Source organism: Pavona decussata, unplaced genomic scaffold, assembly GCF_977016875.1.
Source record: "Pavona decussata unplaced genomic scaffold, jaPavDecu1.1 SCAFFOLD_155, whole genome shotgun sequence".
NCBI classification, from domain to species: domain Eukaryota; kingdom Metazoa; phylum Cnidaria; class Anthozoa; order Scleractinia; family Agariciidae; genus Pavona; species Pavona decussata.
The window spans coordinates 4,667,501-4,687,500 of record NW_028145567.1 but is presented as its reverse complement, the minus strand read 5'-3'; the positions used below and the strand labels follow the sequence as shown (position 1 = coordinate 4,687,500).

The 20,000-nt window shown below is 37.5% G+C and overlaps 1 protein-coding gene across 7 annotated transcripts in view; it reads right to left on the bottom strand.

The window, feature by feature from the left end:
- Window positions 1–2,000: 2,000 nt before the first annotated feature.
- The window catches only part of LOC146465984 (neuropeptide SIFamide receptor-like), a 27,869-nt gene continuing 9,869 nt past the window's right edge, over window positions 2,001–20,000 (bottom strand). For 2 of the 7 annotated variants that reach the window (XM_085128126.1, XM_085128122.1), the window contains exon 2: window positions 2,001–3,687. In XM_085128126.1, the coding sequence (XP_084984252.1) occupies window positions 2,507–3,685 (1,179 nt within the window). In that variant the 5' untranslated portion in view covers window positions 3,686–3,687 and the 3' untranslated portion in view covers window positions 2,001–2,506. Of the gene's footprint in view, window positions 3,688–5,655; window positions 5,952–6,041; window positions 6,195–6,337; window positions 6,775–13,133; window positions 13,285–18,052; window positions 18,155–20,000 lie in introns of those variants that run through there. The other 5 variants (XM_085128128.1, XM_085128123.1, XM_085128124.1 and 2 more) reach the window with 5 other exon arrangements.

The window sequence follows — 20,000 nt, the reverse complement described above, 5'->3', positions numbered from 1 at the left end:
ACGCAGGGTTGAAGTTTTCATCCAACAACAGCTCTTTTTGAGATTAGTATTAGTGTTTAAGCGGTAATTACTACTGAATATACGAAGCTTCAAAACCAACTTGTATAGCTGTAGAATGATATACGTTAAGGAAAACATTGTCAACGATAAACCTAAAGATTAAGGTACACAAGACTTTTCCTCAACTGAATATTTTAATAGTTTGAGTACCTCACTGTATTTTAAACTTGTCCAGTGGAATATCTTATGAGTACAAACATTTGCAAGGATAGTTTCATTGTTTCTGTCACTATGGTATAACAAGTTGATTTCATGTCAAGAAGTTCCTCAAGAAATGTAAATAATAAAAAAAACTAAACGTAAGCTGTTATACTCCTGTTTTACCGTATTTTTGTTCCAAAATGCAAGTGGGTTTATTAAGTTCTTCATGTTTAAACTAGTTTTTGGTGGTTAACACGTGTTTCACAACTAGTGCCATCTTTTTCTTGTTTTCGCTGTTGGTTTTTCAATTACCCTAAGATCATTGTGAGTTGCAATTAAGCCTCAGTGTACACCCCATGTTTGCTAACATGACGGACTTTACTAAGCTGTAGGGGATCAAGGACATGACAGACGCCTGATCACAACCCGTTTTCTTTTGTTCTGAGCGAAATCCAAGGTTTATTAAATTTTTACTATTTTGGAGGGGGGGGAGGGGGTGGGGGGGGAACAGTTCCTGTTTATCTGTCTTTAATTTAGACCATTTTCATTTTTGTATCCCTCAACTCTCATTGTTCGTGTCAGTCACCCACCCCTGACCTCCAGGTCTCGCCCAGTCAAAACATTCGGGAGTTCGACACCTGGCCATATCGGAGAGAAAATTCCTTTTATTTTCTATCGAATGCTAGATAAAACTTAGGCAGACCGAAGTTCACTATCCAATAACGCGACCGTAAAATAGATGTATAGTCCTCGCACGTTTTAACTTTAGTGAGAAGAGAACCATAAGAAAATACGATGAAGAGGCGCTTGAGGGTGTTCCGAACTCGTTATATTTAATTATTTGAGGGGGGGGAGGGGGGATGCACAAAAGTGTTGTAAATAGGTGTTAAAGCAATGATTAAATAGTACATTTGGACAGGTTAAAGTAACCGGGAGTCAGATCTCTTTCGTGCAAGGGATACACGTAGCGCTTCCGTGTTGAAGGTCTCTGGTTCGAAGCCCACATGGGCTAAAGGAACACAATTTTAAAACACCCTAAAACAAAAGTATGCATCGTAGAGAGGGCATAAATGAGGCCGTTACGTTTATTAAACCTTTATGGCTTTAATGGTTTGATCTTATTTTTGCTCCTGTACACCACCCTCTCAGTGAGGACAAGTCGGGATCAACTAAAGATAAGAGTTTCAAGAGCATATGAAACAGAGCAATGTTTTTTATTTTTTTTTTTTGGGGGGGGGGGGGGGGGAGGTGCAATTTAAATCTCAGTTACATGGCCGATGGTACAACCTCCGATAATAGGTTTACCATTTTAAAACGCCTAATAAACCACTACAGGTAGAAGCAGGCAGAAGCGTATGTTTCAATGCGTTTGGTTATGAAACTGTGCAGTAATTGTTGCGTTTAATTTGGCAATAAGTATAACTTGGATTTCGACACGTTTCGCTTTTTGTCATTGAGTTGTTAGTTTTTTCTTAATACCCTCCTATCGAAAAATGTAGTAACACGCTGCCACAATTTGCAAGAGGCGACTGTAGTAGTGACAGGCAAATTGCAGTAAAAGAGTGTTCCATATGCGCAAATACAGAGTTTAGGCAGTCACGTTCACAGAAAAAGGTAAATATCGGAGTCGGCTTTGTGCTTTCTCAAAATGATCGATAATTACATAAAATTCGAGCAAAGAATTCTAACGTCAGTGGTTAACGCAAAACTATTCAGCTTTCTGAGTTATAGAATGGTAAAACGACCAAAAAAGAATGGCCAAGCAGTTTTTCAGAATAGGTGACAGGTATCAGCACCAATAGAAAGTACGCTCCGTTTAATTCTTTTACCATAAACTTTCATCTGCACCTGTCCAGTAAACGCCACAGGGACCGACAAATAACTGAAAACAAAAATACTGAACTTTAATTTCTAGATCTCTTTCACTAGCCATGCAAGCTTCATGTAAAAGAAGTATTCTTGTCTTCATCACCTCAAATATTAAGGCTAGCAATTCCACCAGAAATGTCGTATGTAACCTCCTTTGAGCGCACTGCCGTCCGAAGAGTACATGTACCACGACTATTGACCAGTCCGACACGTATAATTAGGTAAAATGACTGCCATTAACGTCACAAAGAAGCAAAAAAAGTATTACATAAGTACGTAAATTATGATCATCCGGGTGAGTGTAGTCCTGAGAAAGACTGTTCGAGGTAACGTCACCTCAAACAGTCCTTCTCAGGATCGACACTCACCCGGACAGTTATCATTTACGTACTTATGACATGACTCAAGGGTTCAAACCATTTACAGTTTTAAAGGGTTACAGTTTGGTTTCACGGGTCTTCCCGGGGCCATTTCGAACACCTGGCGTCTTTGGTGGTTTCCATGTCACGGGTGCCACACGAAATCCACCGTGATGTCTTGGTCTTAAGGGCAAATTGTTTTGCTGCTGTGCGGCGTCTGATGTTGATTTCTTCTCTGTAATGTAGGCCGTGCATGTGCTAACAGCACGGATAGGAGATGCGAAGAGAGCGATCGTGGCGTTCATAAACGCGTAACGAAAGTTTTTATTGAAAGCAATATAGAGGAGGGGATTTATTGCACTATTCGCATGCGATACCCAAAACGTCAAATGCCCTACCACGATCGGGACCTCATCCCAGACAACTGGCTGAAAAAACATCAAGTAGTGATTCACGTAGGTGGGCAACCAACACAATGCGAAGACAACGACAATGGCGACCAGCATTTTGACGGCCCTCCGTCTTGTGACTTCAACCGGAGTTCTGTTAAAACTGGCAGTATTTCCAGGCGACTTGTGAAACCAAACTCGTTGCGCAACAAGGCTGTTAACCACTGCAATTATCAACAGTGGAAGAGCATACAAAAGGACAAAAGCGATCACATGGAATATCTTCAAGGCGAGAAATGTTTCTTCCAAGTCTTTAGCCCATGGCCACACCTGGTAACAAGAATATCGTCCACCATCCTGGAAAACTTGGAAGAGCAGCAAGTTTGGCGCCATGGTAATCAAGGAAATGAGCCAAATTATCGCGGTGATGGTTTTGTGCTTATGGAACAAGGCCTGGCTTAGAGGGAAGAAAATGGCACAGAAACGATCAAAGGAAATGACAGTCAATGTTATCACAGAAGCAGCGATAGACACTGGCACGGCATAGAATACCAATTTGCAAGTAACATGACCCAATGTACCACCGATCCAGCGAGGGCCTTCGTAAATTATGAAAATCACTGCATCCGGCATAACTGTAACGGTAAAAATCAAGTCGGCGATCGCTAAGTTTTTAATCAGCAGATCCGTTATTCGTCTTGAAGGTGCTTTGGAGCAAGCCACGTACAATCCAATAGAATTGCCGAACAGCGCCATCGTGAAGATGAAAATGTAGGCGGAGATCAAACCAATCTTCGCTGCGATTGAGTACAGATCTGCTGAAGCGGTCGTATTAGTAGGTGCGCTTGGGGAATCAGTGGCATTCATTTCTGTAGAGACATGAATGTTAAGACGTACTGAGAAGATTGTGACGAACATCTTAATACAAAGAACAGCCACAAAAGTGATTTACGATTTTTCGACTTTTCTTTGTTTAGATTGAGTAAAGGTGGCTTAGAACAAATCCTAATCTTAGAAAAATTCATTTTATTCTATTCGAACATCCTTAGGTGATTTTCAGACCTTCATTCGATTTTTACTGGTGCTTTGGTTTTCACCGCAGAAGCGACAGAAAAACCAATTTGAGCAGCAGAGTACCTGCTGCCTCTTTGATACCAAGAAATTTCTTCGTTACAGTTATCCAACAGTTTCAAATAAGGGTTTGTATCCAAATAGGATACGGTGACAAGTAGCAAATAGCAAATAGCAAATAAAAGATAACCCCTTAAAAACATTTTAGTTATGCTTACAGGTGCAGTGATACCTTGAAAGAGGACTGTATTGGGTACGTATTTTTGCCCATTTTCTGCAAGGCACTTCTTATACTATATGTATAGAATCATGTAAAGAAGCACCTTTTGGACCAAATCTCGCCGCAGCCACATTTGATGTCAAGCTATTTTAGCAGCATGCAGTTCTGTTGACTCCTTTAGAGGGGAAAAGCTTAAATGCCATATTGTTGCTAGGAAACCCTACCTTCCATCGGCCGATAAGTTGTTCAAGCAAAACGTGACTAATTGATTTTTTGAAATTTAAATTTCATAGAAGCTATCACATCGTAAGCACGTATATTTATCCATTTTCTTCATCAGTAATAGCTTTTCGTCTTTTTTTCTCCGAGTGTTAGGGATTGTTCCTCTCTCATTAGGAGCCATGCATTCAAGGGTGAGGACTGGCAATAGGTTCATGCGTGAAATCCGCCGATCCGACCTCCTATTTGCCATTTATGTGCGCGCACTTTAATACATTGTCCAAACTCACGGTCATCATTGGCGATATGAAAAAGTTGAGCGATTGGTTCAAATTTCTCAGACGAAATTAGTGATAGACTAAACGTTAACATGGGGCAAATAATACACGTTACGATTGCTGGGCCATCCTTTGCTGAGCATTCCATGAGAGAATTGCCATCTACACTTCCAAAGAGTCAAACATACCAGGAAAAAAATGAAAATAAATTCAATCAATAAGTCACTTTGAAGCAGCGAACGGCCTGCAGATTGCACTTTAGCGTAAAGTGGTGGAGAATGCCTCCTTTTTGGGGGGTGGGGGAGGGGGGGGGGGTTGGGTGATGTTAACCTGAGCCTGGAGAAGAAATATTTCTCCCACCCAAACTCCTTTTCCAAAGTTAAAAAAGGGACCCAAAAAAATCCTAATCAACAAAAGAAAGCTAAACGTTATTTTCAAAAAAATTCAAGAATAAACCACAACAAGGCTAATAATGTCAATTATGCGACCGCAAAATTTTGTGGTCGGCGTGAAAAATATATCTACAAACTACAGGTTACTATGTCAACAGAATGCTCGATGATCAGTGGCGTGGAATAACAAAGTATTTCCATGTAAATTTAAGAAAAAATAGCAAGTGAACGCATAAGATTCGTGCAGTTCCCTCCTTTTTTTTTCACCTTTCTAGAAAGAGTTACCGTGCATTCTTTTTCGTTGTCAGACGTAAAAAATTACTATAGCAGGCATTTCAGTTTATGTAAAACAGTTTTTTCATGAAGGCGATATTTTTTTTATAGTTTATGAGCTAGAATTTTGAATACTTTTAAGAATTTAAAATTAAAATTTTGTCAATATGTGTGATAAACACTAAACAAAAATTTTCTTGCATCTTACATAGCACTGTCGGTGATTTCGTTGTACCTGGTACCTCGTACCTCGTACCTCGTTGTTCTCTTTTTAACTACATCAATTTTTTTTCCGCTGTCATTTTAACTGAGATGATCCAAGGAGCCGAGTCCTAATTCCAGAAAACTGTTTTTCTTGTTCTTCTTTTTTTTCTGTGCTTTTACCTTGTTTTAGTCCTGATAACAGCAAATTGTATTCCCGATGTACTTTCATATGAGATAAGATTCGTCTGCATGTCTGGATGCTATACACAACATTTACAGAGCTGGAAATAAGTGTTTTCTTATTAGACTTGTCACTGGAGTCTAGAAAATCAATTTCCTTAAATATTGGCTCTGCCTGTTTAATTAAAGTAAAAAGCGGGGAGATGGATACTCGGTTTTGGCAGCACGATCTGCACTAGCACACATTGCAAACCAATATGGAGCGGTTCCTCGATCACCTTTAGATCAAGAATCCGAGACTTTCAATGGTCTTTTCTGTCACATGATTTAGTATAGCATTAGAAAGAAACGAAAACGAAATCTAATAAATAAACTTTGCATCGTACCTTAACGTCTTCGTCCGACACGAAGTCGTTCATCAAATGAAAGGCGCTTTTTGCTTGTGGTGACAACAGAACATTCTAAGGCAAAGATAATCTAGAATAAAACTGAATTTAAATATCTTGTATGCCCCACTGTTATCTCAGTTCAAGCTGAAGACCTTGCTGATAAAATAACGACTAGTGTTATCGAGATAGCCTGAAGGTGACGCTTTCTGGCCAAAACAAGACTGAGTAAGGTCACTCTAAAAATATATGTTTAGATAATGAGAGAACCGAAGTACATTATTAATATACCCTACCCAGTTACAGAGATATTCCGTCAATACAAGCCTGCAGGACGTGTAATGATGTTTGGCGGGCCTTCCCTGTTTTAGACTCGATTACCAGGCGTTGTAGGCGAAAAGCCGGACTTGAGGGAGCGACAGAAATCGAGCCTATCCCTGTCTTTGATGTTTGTGGTTCTTCTGCTCAATGAAAGTCAACAGTTTGTAACGAAGTGATGCGAAAAGTGTTGGATCTAGGTAATTTATGGTCCCGAGCCAGCCTGAAGTTTTGCATTAATGACAGTAGTTAATGTTAGATGTCCTGTTAAATAATGTCAAACGCAGTTCTTTTTGATTTGTAAGATATTAAGTTGGCGCCAGTGTCAATCACCGGAAAGCAATCAGAGTGGAAGACACTGGTAGAAATAAAACAAAATACTCCTTTAGGCAAACATTTTTACGCGAGACCGGCAAATTGCTTTGGAGATCGGAAACATTTCAAATCGCTTGAATTTCTTCGATAAAACGTTTATTTTTGCTTTGTCTTCAAGGCAGAGCAAAGAAACGTGGATGCTTTGAAAACTGCAGCTGCGAAAATTTACCAATTCAAAAAAAAAAATCTTGTGAGTGCTAACGTCAGAGTCGCCTTGATTAATGTCAATAAAAGAAGGTTTTTCATTACCAACTGAAAATGAGCAACGTCAGAGAAAGATAATTTTATTTTTCCTACATGATGTAACTTAAGACCACAAGCCACTTTTTAATTAATTTGGAGGAACGAACATAGCAAAAGGCGAAACTTATTTTTTCATTTATACAATATTAGCTTCATAAAATAATTTGTAATAGTCGATTAACTCGGAAAAAATCGAATTAACATGATGTCGTCTTGCATGTCGCGTTTATGCTCAAATTTTCTTGGGTGAATGTGACTACTGTCTCCCTGGTGTTTCCTCCGCATCAGTATTGCCACATCTTCGACATAACTTATGTTACGTTTGTGATCCCTGCTTTAAAAATGTACGTATGTCTTATACAATTCGATCTCGCGTAAAAAAGAACTTATGACAATAAAATGGAATATTCTTTGCTAGCGATACCTACGGCAAACAATGGATATTTGATAGCTTGGGAGAAACTACCTACAATTTGTACAAAATTATCAAAAAATGATTTATGAACGCTCATTATGGCAGTTCTCTCATGCAAAACTTCTCTCGTAAAGTCAAGCTTAAGTACAACTCTATAAATTCAATTCTATTTGCTTCTATTAGAATATTCTTTATAAGTAAACAGCTGACTGCCGTTAAAACCACTTTTGGAATATATTTATACGAGTTTAAGACGCGATAGCTTCCGTATCTGTAACATGCTCAGCGATCAAAGCCTGTGTGTCACTCATTTAAACACCTTCTAGGAAATACAATTCTGATGTCCTGATTCCATTTTTAATTACTCGAACTGACAAAGAAAAGGAATGTTAGACTTGTTACCAGAAAATAACAAAAGGGGCGCGTCTGATATTTCAGCAATAAAATGTATACTTTACTTTTTGTATGCTCCATGCTACTGACTGTTCTTTTGAATCATCAGAGCGGCGTAAAAACCAGAACACACGCCATGCTTTCAAAACACATATTGAGCATTAAATTAGTCTTAAAAACATTCATTGCTGCTTTTGATCATTTTACTGGCCATGCACGTAAGGTTTTGTGTCATTCGTGTTCTTAAAAGCTACTCTGATAGAGATCATCTAATATCTCTCTTCTGGAGGTGTTTAAGAGGCGCCAAGTTGCTTGACATCTAGCCATAATGACCATGACGAGGTGGAGATTAAAGTGCTTTTTCCCGTTTGGGGATGTATATACATAAAGACGCTTTTTTTTCTTTGTAGATCTATCTTCTTCGTCAAGGACAAATCAAGAAATAATTATGTTACCTTCAGCTTTTTCGGAACTGTTTTCTTGAATCGCTCACCTGGCAAATATATGGATCAGGCATCGCGAAAGTCAACAAAAAATCGAGTACAGAATTCAAATCACCCCGTTTTCAAAAGCAAGGCGGAGGTGAGAGGCGGCAAAATTAGCAGGTTATTTTGCAAGCTGTGTTGAAAGCGTTTGGGGATCTTAAGGGGACAATCTGCATAAAGTTGTTTAGCAGGTGGTTGAGAGGCGGCTTTGGGGGCTCTTGAGTTTCTCGCAAATCTCTTGGGTTTTCATCCTTTTGTTTCGAAAAATAATGGCCAACACATGTTATAAAAACAAGCCATGCCATACAAATTTGATAATACATGAAGTAAAAATACTGAAATAACTATTTCAAGATCTATCTACGAAATGTTAGCAGAAAACGGAAAAAGAAAAATCAAATAACCATCACATTGTCTTTATATCAATAAAATTGGAGGAAACTATCTGACAAAAGAGAAAGAAAAAATTGCTGTGCTGGAAAGAAATTGGTTTCCTTGGTAGCAAACGACATTTTAAAGAGTTTAATAACATTTGGGTAAATAATTTCTCAATCTTAAGTTCGTCGCTTGACTGCGAATGTTTAGATAGCGAACCACTTAGACTTCACATGAAAAAGTTTTTAAAACGCAGATAGATCTAAAACTGGATACGGAGTTGAGGAATATTTAGCACACTCAGATGACACGATATCGGAGAGTTTTAATATTGCAACGTGATGACATGAGTGTTTAATATTATGAAAACACGAAAGCATAAAGGGAAATAGCGTATTAAATCGTCGATAAAAAGCCTCCGTCTCACACTAATTACCGAATAGTCTTCATTGACATCAAACGTCCTGCTAGGGGAAATTAGTTGGTTCTTTGGGTTCAATAGACAAGAGATTAGACATTATTTTCAGGATTTTATATCATTTGCAAAGAGCTTACGTTAAGTTCTTTTTTTTAATCACATGTGAATAATTACTACCAACCATATCAGAGACGGAAATTTAACAAAACAATCGTAAAAAATTTATATATTGGATAACTAAATTTCTAGTAATGCACTAAATTAGAAATTTATATTCAGTTTTCACGTCCTCTGCTTCACGATGATGCTCGAAGCATCGAAAATTTGCAACACGTTAATTTTTAAATTTTTACTGGAGTGTAAAATATGTTGAGAAAATAACAAATTTCAAAGAAGAGGAAATTGAATTGAAACGTCAGTGATTGATTTTGTCAAAAACATATGAAGCTGAAGGGGAAAAGAATATTCATATGCCCCTCGCAAATTATCGTTGAATTGGTCCTCGAAGAAGCTAAACCATAAGCAGTACACATATTTTTTAGAGTCCTCTTGTTTGCTTGTCAAACGTATCTTAAGAGTTTTTATAGTATTAGCCGGTAAGGTTCTAAGATGGTAACGCATGGAGTGTAAATTGTTATGTCTGCAGGGGGGGGATGACTTCAGTATAGCATAAATGATTAGGAATTACCGGTAATCCGCGAGTGAAACTTTTGCATTTAGTTTTTGTTGGTCAGAAAAAGACAAAAATTATTAGTCAAAAACAATTTTTCAGGGAATGATTAACATATTGTGTATTGGAAGTGATATGCTTAGTAATTGACTGTGACAAACGCGCACCATAATTTATCAAACAAGTATGTGTCTTCTTCACGAAATCCAGAATCAAGAAAAGAGAACTTAAAAATTTGTTTAGGTTCACATGAACCCAGTTTAATGGACTAGCTCACAAAAGCCTCCCATAGCTCAGGGATAGAGCAATCGAAAAGTCATAGGTTCGACTCCTGCTGGCAGAACTCGGATTTTCTTTTTCCGAGTATGCTGTGTCACTGAATAAAAATAATACTAAAGAAAATTTGTGTTATTTAGCTTGTTTCTTTGTCAGTTGTTCGAAATTGCAACGAAAATAGAACGTTTGCTGCGTCTGAGTCGTGCAAAACACGCAGCCGGCCAAGCCGAAAACGAGTATGAATAAATATATTTAAAAAAGAAACGTAAATATATTGATAAGGCTTCAAATGATCGGCGACTGTAGGAGTTGTTTTAACTTCCCGTTTTCATAAATTTTAAAACATTCCATACTTAAGGCAGTTTATAAACTTGAAAAAGTATGTTTAAATTGATCGCGATTATGAAATTCGGTCTCTTAAAATAATTACAATTGCAAGATATATATTTGTCTATATAATAGTGCCAACATCCGAAATCCTAAAGCCCTTGGCGTCTTCGTTCCTCTTTGTTAGCAGAGCTTCGGGCCGTGACGTCCACAAGACAAGAAACAAATAAATTAACACGCAATCGTTTAGAAAATCAAAAGCTACCGCTTAGGACCTTGATTATGCGTCGTTTTTTTTTTTTTTTTTTTTTTTTTTGTCAGGAGCAAGCCGCTTGGTTTGAGGTTTGTGATTCAAACCCTTGCGGCTTTGGACCGATCTCGTCCCCAGGGATTTCCGGGTAGTCAAATCCAAGTTGACGGACCGCCATTTTGAATATCGAGAATCGAAGACCTTGGAAATAGTCAGTATGCAATAAATATAAACTATTAAGTATAAGCTTTCTGTGGTACTTTTTATTTCATTCAGCTTATTCTATAGTTAAGTTGGTTCTAAATTTTGCTTGTGTTTAGTAGACGAAACTACAAGAATGACAGTAAATTAAAGGAACACCACAGAGTACTTCTTCTTGCGATCTCCGACACGAATCGAGCCCATGGTCTTTTCCTTACACTGATCGAATTTCTCCAGTCACTAAGCTACTGGGAGAATCGTGGTGAGTTAAGCGATTTATTTCTAAGATTAGCAATGAGAAAAATAGTTAATTTTAAGATCGATTAAGTAGCAAGTTAACTGAATATTTATTTCACTAATATGATATACGTACTAATTGGAATCCAAGTCTACGACGGCGATTCAATTTACGACCTTCCGCACGCGTTCAAATGAGCTAATTTAAAAGCATTGAAAGGAAAGGTAATAATTTAATTAATTCTATCTAATGCACACCTACAGAAATTTAAATGGAATAATCCAAACAATGATCACGCGTTTCTTTTAAAAATTAATTATAAGTACTGAAAGAGAATGCTGCCCTAATCACTGATTGCCGCATAAAAAAAAATACTACTACCAAGGGGCTATTTAAATCCACGCCGGCAGCCATTGCCCATGACCTCTCGAACATGTTCAAATGGATTAATTAGACACGATTAAACAATAAAAATTCTAATATACAGCCATGTAATTGTTAAAAGGAATAATTAGCCAAAAAAAAAAAAAAAAAACAGGACATTGGATCACATATCCATTACCGCGCGCTTGTTTTAAAAGCATTAATTTATTGCTAAAACGAACCGCTAATATCCGCTAATAGGCAAGGTGCAGAGTCCTCATTAAGTCTGTCATTAGAAAGATTAACTTATAAGAGTTTAAAAGCATCTGAAAATAACTTTCACTTAAAATAACTGATTAAGTTGACAAACGGAAAAGACTGAAACACGAAGTAATGGTGTCAATAGTTCATGTCAAGGAGCGGCAGCGAGCCGGTCACGTACTAAAACTCGCGAGAAAAAGGAAGTTAAGAAGCTAGAGCTCGAGAAACCAAGCTGTTTCTAGTCCCAGTGAAAACAGTTATTGTATTTTATGAAAAAGTGAAAAGCATAACAACAGAGTCAATCCTGGAAACAATGGCGGAGGTGTTGTCCTTGAACGATTCAAACACTGTACCATTACAGTCGAACCTGTATATAACGGCCACCCTCGGGACTTGAGGAACTGGCCGCTTAATACAGGATCACTAAAAATACTCACTGAACGTTGTCTAATGTCAATATTAATGGCGTATCATACAAAAACAGTTCATGCAAGGAAACAATTATAAGACAATCAACACTCTTTCAAGCGACCAATACTTTAAACAAAGTTCAGTGCCAACTTGTAACTTAACGGTATAATATACGTCACATTGTGTAAAAGTACTATGCAATAAATTGTCCTCAACCCTTCTACGGTATGCAGTGCTCTATTTCTATGACTTACAGTTCACAACAAATATCTCATTCAGTTATTTCATTGTTGTTACGCTCAATGTTCAATGTCACATGGCTGAAGAACAAGCTATATAATTAAAGAGGAATTTCTTGCTAAAGAGTGAAGCATATTCAAAACAAATTTTCTTTAGCGTTTGTGATATGGTCCTGTACTCCAGCACATTGTGGACATCTGAAAAGCGTATTAAACGGCCGAATATCAGCTGACAGTAGTTGTACATGTTATTTCTTTATAGTGATGCTGGATCGCATTTTTAACAATAAAATACCGCATAAAATAACATATGGCTTAGTTTATATTCAAGGGTGGCCGCTTAATACAGGTAAAAATAACAAAGAAAGACAAACATAGGACTGCTACAGGGTGGCCGTGGCCGCTTAATAGAGGTGGCCGCCTAATACAGGTAACAAATGCAGCGTTTATATGAGCGAACAATCGGGACTTTGAAAACTGGCCGCTTAATAGAGGGTGGCCTCATACAGGGTCGTTATATACAGGTTCGACTGTATTTCTACTGGGGCGGCGGTTTTATTCCTCTTAAATCTGGTTTTCTTAGAGACCAATGAAACTACTACTCGAGTATTGTGGACAATTTTTGTTCAACCCCTTGGCGTTTTAACGGGTAGATTAAACTTGGCACAGGGTTTTGAAATTAAAGTTAAAAAAATTATAATCAATTCGAGCCTTGCGACGGGTTAGACTTACATTCTGATATGTTATGTTACTTTGAAAGACAGTTGAGGGCTGAGAAATGCGCGTACAAATGTGGTCGGAATTCTACTTGTCACTAAATCCAAAGTTACCTACCTTAAAAGCGCATACAAAGATACCGAATATCTTTTGTAATTCGTGTTCAAATAATGCGCAATGGAACTTAAGATTGGCCGCCGTCAGTAATTGTAAACTGCGAGCAGTCTTCTTCTTCTCCTCAGCTATGTCACGCTCGCGCAATTCAAAGCGATAGCGAGCGGCTGCGAAAAAAAAAAACGCTACTTTTTCCTCCCTCTCCCCAGTCCTTCCTTGTTCACTTTTTTTAATTTGCATAATTTTACCTTCGCTTTGCGCGCGAGCTGGTTCCAATTAACCTCCAGTACAAAAACATTCGAGTTTTATTTCAATAGGCAGTTCGACAACTGTTGAATAGAGATAAAAGTTAGCATATCGACCCTGCAGATGTGTTTTAAGCAAACAAGAAAAACATTTATTTTTTATTGGTCAAGAGTTGCGGATTTAACTTGTGCGAAATAAAATCTAAGCGAAAATGTAGGCAATATAAGCAGCTAAGGCAATTTTTCAGCTGAGTGAGAATAATGATCTTAAAAAAAATCTCATCAACTTTAAACTAGGGAACATTTCCGTGCTAACTGATCCTAATTTTTATGACCATTTGCTCACGATTTTGCTCTTAAGTGCGGTGTCTATTTTTGCTACTGCGAATACGGTCTACGCATCTCGGGATAAACCTCCTAATAGGACTTATCACGGTTTTCGACGCCATTTTGACGAGTAGGCAAGCAGGCTCGAAATAACAGTGTTTGTATGGAAATCCGATGTCAAATAATTTTCATAAAACATCTCTTCTGAAAAATTCACGAATTGGAAACGTTTGGCACTAGGAGAAGGATTTTAAGAAAAAAAATTGGAGGGATGTAGCTGTACCAGAAAGTGTCCATTCGTGTTTTGAACTTTCCATACATTTGTCTGTATAGCGAACCAGCCGTGAACTGCTCTAAAAAGACGTCTAAAAATAGCTCGCGGGAAAAAAAATACAGGGAAATGTATGGAAAGTTCAAAACACGACTGGACGCTTTCTGACACAGCTACATCCCTCCAAGTTTTTTCCTAAAATCCTTTTCCTAGTGCCAAAAGTTTTCAATTCATGAATTTTTCAGAAGCAATGTTTTATGAAAATTATTTGACATCGGATTTCCATACAAACACTGTTATTTCGAGCCTGTTTGCCTACTCGTCAAAATGGCGTCGAAAACCGTGATAAGGCCTATTCAAAGTTATTTTTGTGCGGTTTATGATTATGCAGGAAAGAATATCCTAGCAGCTGATCCAAAAAAAAAAATTGGGGGTCACCACGCACTTTTAAAAGAGATAATGAAGTTTCAATTTGAAAAAATGCCATTCATTGCTATGTACTGTAAAGCTTTTAAGAAGTGCTGTTTGCTTACTTTATCTCGGAAAATGTATGGATACCACTAGTATTTCTTTTGGATTTCAACAGCCCAAAGGCCTGCCTTTTGTAATAGTCAAACTTCGTAAAAAATACCTCGATATTAGCAGGTACTGGCCGTACCTAAAATCATGAATTTCGTCAGTGTTAAGAAACCTGCGTCAGACTTTCTCTGTTGTGATAGGGACATAAAGTAATGTTAGCATGGTAGCTTCCGTATTTTTAAGTTAACAGGAAGATGTAATAAAATCTAAATATTGGCGGTGTTTTGGACTGATAACGGGCCATGACGTCTTTTTACCAGATATGAAATTTCCGATAGGCACGTCTGAATGCCTCGACTGCCTTTATCTTTGCTAGTTTTTTAGCTCTCTTCTTAACCCACTTTTGATCCATTTTACTCCTAAATAAAACCTTTTCTGAAACGGGAACCACTTTCTGCGAGTCTTGGGGTCGAGTTTAAAGTTCCTAACTAGCTAACAATTGCCGAATTATTGAACAGACAACAACTTTCGACAAAAGGTCATGTTTTAAGGAGGGTGTTTGGCATTAAAGGAAGGCTTAACCTACCTCAAGCGTCAACTAAAGATCAGTGAAGACGGTGAGGGCTTAAGTGCTATTTTCTTGAACGAAAACCGTAACACTTTGCCACTGCTACGAGTGGGAAGGCCACTGAAGGCAGGAAGTGAATGTTTGACTCCCGCGAAGGCTTGGTAGGAAGGCCTCTAAAGGCGGGAAGTGAATGTTTGACCCGAGCTCAAATTTGTTTTTCCCGTGTTTTTCAAGTCGCATTTTAGCTAAGTGGAGGGCTCTAATTATAAGCTGTTCGTAGTTAAAAACGTCTTCAGACATTAATAATACTTTTCATGATTTCTACAAGGACTTTTATGAGCCATGTTCAAATTGTCTGCTGGCGTATCGTTGTTGATTTTAATTTTTATTTAAGATGAGGCTTATGTAAAACGCATTTTTCAAATTTTCCTTTAAATGACCCTGACAAGTGTTTCAAGATATATAGTACCTTTCTTATCTCATTAGTGCTCATCAGAGCTTTTCAAACTTACACTCAACAGGGGGGTTATACTTGCTATGATTATAACAACTAGGAATTAAAATAACTTCTCTTCAAAATGAATATTTATTCTGAAGTCAAAAGGATCATAATACGCGGAGCTAATTTTTTTCAGCTTAATAGCCGATCACTGCACGGCTCTGTACGCATATGGCTTTTCCTTTAGCTCGCTCTAATGTGATTAAGAGGTACGGTTAGCTTCTAAAGAAACTTCAGGGCTGGATTCGTGTGGGCCAGATGATAAATCCCATTTGAAACCTTCTTCTCACCGAGATCCCGTAATTATTTCCCCCCACGCGTCTTTCCTATTGGTCTAGAACTTCGTTTGTCGGCATTACACTGAAAGCTACTGAAGGCGTCTAAGTATTGCCTAGTGAAGGCAATACCCGCCAAGAAGTCTTATGTTTTTCTCAGTTTCGGCTTGAATGTACCCTGCTGACAGGGGTTTGTATTTTTTTTTTTATTATTTATTATAATTTGTTTTTTTGGCTGTTTCCTTCAAACGAGAGCGACGTCTGTCTACGAAGAAAGCAGGAACAACAAAGGAAAATCTCTGCTAGCAGGGTAGCTTGAATTGAACGACCGTCAGTTCAAAACAGGAAAAAAGTAAATTAACGTACAAGCTAACTTACACGAAAATATACACTTGGAAGGTGGACATGCACAATCAAAATGGAAACGTTGTTTTGATTGTGCCTCTGCAATCCAATCTTCTTTTTCATATGTTTACTGGAAACCTCGATAAAAACGTTATATGCTGACATTTACCTATCTCAACTCTAACCGGCAGCAATCATTCACCGAAAACAAATTCTCTTAGCTTGCGTTTTTGGGCTCCTAAGAATAAATAATCGCTGTAAGATAAGCGCGTGCTTTAATATCACGCCGATTCTGGGAACACATTCAAATCATGCAGGTAATAACTATGCACAGAACTGACTCAAACTTTCCTAATTACTACCTGGGATCGATGATTCAACTGTAGGGTGATATTAAACAACCTTAGCACAACAGAGCCATAAAACACATCTTTCTAAAATAGAAACTCAGCCTTTCAAAATAATCTGAATTTACAGAGGCTCCTTTTTCCATTTCCGTCTCCCTTTTGTATTCGTTAAGCAATTCATTTGGCATTACACCATATTTTTTAATCAGTATTATTTTCAATAGAGCACTGCGCTATGGCTCGACCACATTTGAGGAATCGATTAATCGTTTTTCGAATGAAATAAAAAATGATCTTCTTAATTAAATATGCGAAAAAGGGTTTCTTCCTCGTAAATATATACGTTTCGGCGGCGTCCCGAATAATTTATGTCATCGTCAATCTTTGTACACCTACCGAAAGGTTTCCTAAGGCTAGGACCTCACTTTTTACACGCGTTTTTGCAGGACAATAGACTAGTCAGGTCTATTTGCAAGTTTGGTAAATGTTTATCGCCTAAGGCCACGGAGTACAATAAACTGAAAAAGTTACAATATGGAAGAAAGACAAAGAAGACTACAAAAGCTTCACAAAACTCTGAATTACGATAGCTTCCCTACCCTTCATGCAGCCGGCCACAACGATGATTTCTGAATACACAATATACTCCTATCAAAAATGCATACCGTGTAGTACGAAAATTATGCAGGAGTTTTATTTTGCGGTTTGGCGATTTTTTGTGGTTTGCGGGAACAAATTATTGCGGTTCGAGATGACTGAAATTTCTGCTGGGAACAAATTTTTGCGATTCTCTGTTCAACCAACAGAACATTTAAGTGAAAGAAACCTTAATATTTTCAACTTTTATTGTACGGCATGTTGAGCCACAGTTCACTCTACTTATATATTAGAGACATATCGCTCTAATACCTTACTGAGCAAAGGGACTGAACAACAACAAAACAAAACAAAAAGCCTACCCCTACCATGCACAACAAAACACTGTTTCATTATTACGGTTTAATAATACAAACTAGATACAGACTACCGTATGTATCTAAGCTCTGGTTGCTTTTTCTAATGGAAAATCATATTAATGTTCTTGTTTGAATCCAATGTATATTGCCCCAATGGCACAAGTCTATCAAAAGCGAAGTTTATAATTTGACTGAAGGGAGTTAATTTTTGGGGCGTTTTATTTTGCGGGTTTTTTTGTGCGGGAACTAATTTTTGCGAACCGAGGTCAATCTGCAAAATCCGCAAAAATTAGAACCTGCAAAATTTTCATGTTACACGGTAAAAAGCTATCGGCTTACTTGTTGCAACAAAAACGAAAATTACTACAATTTCAATCACTGAAATTCTCATCAGTTTGTCTGAAGGGCTTTTCAAAATTTGGCTTAAATCTCAGACTTGTTTTAATATTTGCCATCCAGCGCTGTCTACTTCTAAATTAATGCGTCTATGCGGCCGAGTTTTAGCAGGGGCATGTGTACAAATTAAACGTACATACGTTTTCTGATCTTTTCAAAACGATATTATATTACCTTCAGAGTTGAGACTTGGGCGATGTGACTTTGTGTGTTAATTGTGCAGTTTTTGACTCAGTTTTCCACAACCTGAGAGTGTCGACAGCCTCCACATTTCACACTTAAGTAGACTTTCTATTCTCTGTTGGTTAATTAACGTCGCTTTTTAACAGACGTTTCTCATAGTATGCTTTTTGTATTCTGGTTTTGCGCTAATTACCAAATGGAAATTGCTTTTCGCGTCTGACGTGAATTATTTAAACATTTCTTACCACTTTCCATAAGATTAAACGATTTGGAAACCGTAAAACGGTAAATGATCAACAGGACGGAAGTCTTATGATTTGTTTCAAACATAATTATTTGGTATAACTTGACTGGACAGCACGACATCAATATCTTTTCGATACTAGCGCAAAATAAATATAGAACAGAATTGCAAGGAATGAAAGAAAGGTTGAAATTTACATTGACTTTTCTACTCTAAGAAAAATGTCAACATATAGTTCATAGGTTAGCAAGTTTGACTCCTTTTTTTTTTTCATTAATGAGAGAACGAAATAGTATAAAAACTGAAATGCCAAGGTGAGTAAGAAAGGCATTTTATTCTGAGGCTGACTATTTGGCAGAGTTAGAAATTCATACATGGTGTCCATTTTTATGAAATATAGAAAATCACTGGTAATTGTGAATTTGAGTTTCAATAGCTATGAGGCCTTGAACTTTTTATACCTGAACTTTATCATTTATACCACAGCTACAAAAGTGAACAAAACCACTACACCGCACTGACATAGTCTACGATAGAAAGGAGGACATTTTGAGGTTCAGCAATGTATTTCTGAAGCTTCCTTCTATTGTAATCGAACATAATCAGCTTGTGTAGCTTGTGGCAATTTAAGTTGCCATCCTTGTTCGGAAATTGCACAGCATAACGTTTGAAAAGTGATTAAAGATGTCCTGCGGCACGTTTGTTTCCAATAAAAGAAATATACATGAAAACACCGTCTCTGGCAGATGTTAAATATACATTAACAGATAAAGTTTTTTTTTTTTTTTTTTGCTTTTTTGCAATAACCTAACTTATCCTCGGAGACCCAGGGGCAGATAGTTGAGTCAGAAAGAGGTAAAAACGGGTTTAACTTATTTTTTACCAGCTAGTTTTGTCTTCCTTGACTGGACTATCTACCCCTTGGTCTGCGAGGACGTAGCCTACCTAAGATAAAACTAAATAAGAATAAATATCCTCTTATTTTCAGGTGCCGAAGCTGAAGAGGTTCATGTTAGAGATGGGGTTAAAAAGAATTCAGCTCAATCAACAACACACGTGTACGTCTGCATTTTAGTGAAAGATTTCAATCTCGTGGCCTTTCTTGTTAAAAATAATTGGCAATCTCTGTTATCAGAATATTATGAGGCAAATTCGACCGAATCTTTCGTGGTTTTCCCTCTAGCTCAGAAAATAATGATGATGAGATTATACGCGTCTATTAAACCCTAGGTCTAATCTCAGTTGATTAGAAACGTACATTCCGTCCTAGAAAGGTTAACAATAGCAAAGTAGACTATTCCCATATAAATTCTGGCGAAGGTCTTCTAAAAATAAAAAGAAGGCTTCCGGTTTGTTAGTTTTTATAAGTTCTGATAAAAAAAAAGCTATAAAAACGCAGCTTGATTATTTTGACTTTGTAATTTAAAAAAAAAAAAACCGTATCGATTCTCTATAATCACCATCAAAATGGCCTTGGAGTCGTAGCTCCAAAATCACCAGTTACAATGGTTCAGGTGTCGAAAAAGGGTAAATGAAATGTGACATTGAATTGTTTTGTTTTAGTACCATTTCTATTTCAATTTACCTGACCCGAGGGGATTGTGGTGAAAAGGGAAATAAGGCTTCTCTAAAAGCTGTTGTTTTACAATACCAGTTTCATACTGACCTGGCCCTAGTTGTTCAAAGGCCGGATAA